This window comes from Orycteropus afer, unplaced genomic scaffold, assembly GCF_000298275.1.
Source record: "Orycteropus afer afer isolate SDZICR_OR568_19922 unplaced genomic scaffold, OryAfe1.0 scaffold01635, whole genome shotgun sequence".
In the NCBI taxonomy this organism is placed as follows: Eukaryota; Metazoa; Chordata; class Mammalia; order Tubulidentata; family Orycteropodidae; genus Orycteropus; species Orycteropus afer.
The window spans coordinates 44,706-46,124 of NW_006923222.1; the positions used below are offsets into that span (position 1 = coordinate 44,706).

General features: G+C 61.9%; 1 protein-coding gene across 1 annotated transcript in view; it reads right to left on the reverse strand.

Annotated features, from left to right (window-relative positions):
* MUC5B (mucin 5B, oligomeric mucus/gel-forming) overlaps window positions 1-1,419 on the reverse strand; it is a gene marked incomplete at its 3' end in the record, with an annotated part of 26,782 nt that overhangs the window by 15,550 nt on the left and 9,813 nt on the right. The window contains exon 11 of the mRNA XM_007959151.2: window positions 44-1,249. Within this exon, the coding sequence (XP_007957342.2) occupies window positions 44-1,249 (1,206 nt within the window). The remainder of the gene's footprint in view (window positions 1-43; window positions 1,250-1,419) is intronic.

The window sequence follows — 1,419 nt, forward strand, 5'->3', positions numbered from 1 at the left end:
GAGATGGTGCTCCCTGAGGACAGGCTAGGTTCTGGGGTGGTACTGAAGGGTGTGGTGGTCAGGGCAGGTGTGGATGACATGCTGGGGGAGGCTGAACTGGCTGTGGTTGCGAGGGTCCCGGGGGTGGACTGAGAAGTGGTCAGGATGGTGACCCACTCAGTGGTGGTGGGTGTGGTGGGCCGTGTGTGTGTGGTGGCTGAGGTTGGATGTCCTGGGACCCCAGATGACCTGAGGCCTGAAGCAATGGGAGTGGTGGTGGCTGTGGTGGGGGTGGGGGTCGGGACTTCCGTTGTAGCGACAGAGGTTGGGCTGGGGGCTGCTGTGGTGAAGGTGTGGGTGTGGACAAGGGTGGATGTGAGGCCCACCATGGTGGGAGTCGATGTGGTAATGGACGTGGGGCCTGGCATGGAGGGAGTGGACGCATTGGTGGACAAGGGCCCAGCTGTGGTGGGCGTGGACGCGGCAGGGGACGTGGGGCCTTCCATGCTCCCACAGTGGCTGTAGTCATTGCAGCAATATACACGCACGTGGTAGTTGAGACAGGTCTGGCCCTTCTTCTGCTTGTGGTTCCGGCAGATGAGTCCGAATTCCGCCTTACATAGCACTGACTGGCCCAGCACCTCCAGCGGCCTTCCGGGGTACAGCACGGCCTCGCACTCGATGGCCTCAGGTTCCTTGCACAGCTGCCCGCCTGCATCTGTGATGTGGTAGTAGGTCTCAATGTCACCCCCGTAGCGACCAGGCTGGGGCCGGTCACTGTCTAGCCATTGTGTCCAGTGGCAGGCGGGCTGGCACCTGGTGGAGGCTGTGCCAGGGGCCAAGGGGCTGGTGGAAGACATGGGCAGGGGCACGGTCCAGGAGGTTGGTGTGGACCCCTGGCTTGTGTGGGTCCCCAGGGTGGACACAGTAGTGGTGGACGGGGTGCTCAGGCACTGACTATAGTTGCAGCAAAGGACACGGATGTGGTAATTGAGGCAGATCTGGAACTTGCCAGGCTGATCACGATTCCAGCACACCAGGCCGATGGCCCGGTCGCACTGTACCACCTGCCCCAGTTCCTGGAGTGGGACATCGGGCTGGGACTTGGCGCGGCACTGGATGTCCACGGGGCTCTTGCAAATGGCCTTACCAGCTGCATGGATGTTGTCATATGTCTCAAAGTCCCCCCCAGAGGCCCCGGGCACAGGGTAGCTCTCGTCCAGCCAGTCTGTCCATGTGCAGCGGGGCTCACACATGGTAGACCCGCTTCCTGGGGTCGATGTGGTCAGTGTGGGGCTGGTGCCCACCAGGGGTGAGGTCAGAGTCATGCCAAGGCTTGAAGAGGCCATGGAGGTGCCAGTGGTAGTTCCCAGAGTTGTGTGCAGAGGAGTGCTGGTGACCACAGATGTAGAAGGTGGCAGGGTGGTCCCAGTGCTAGTG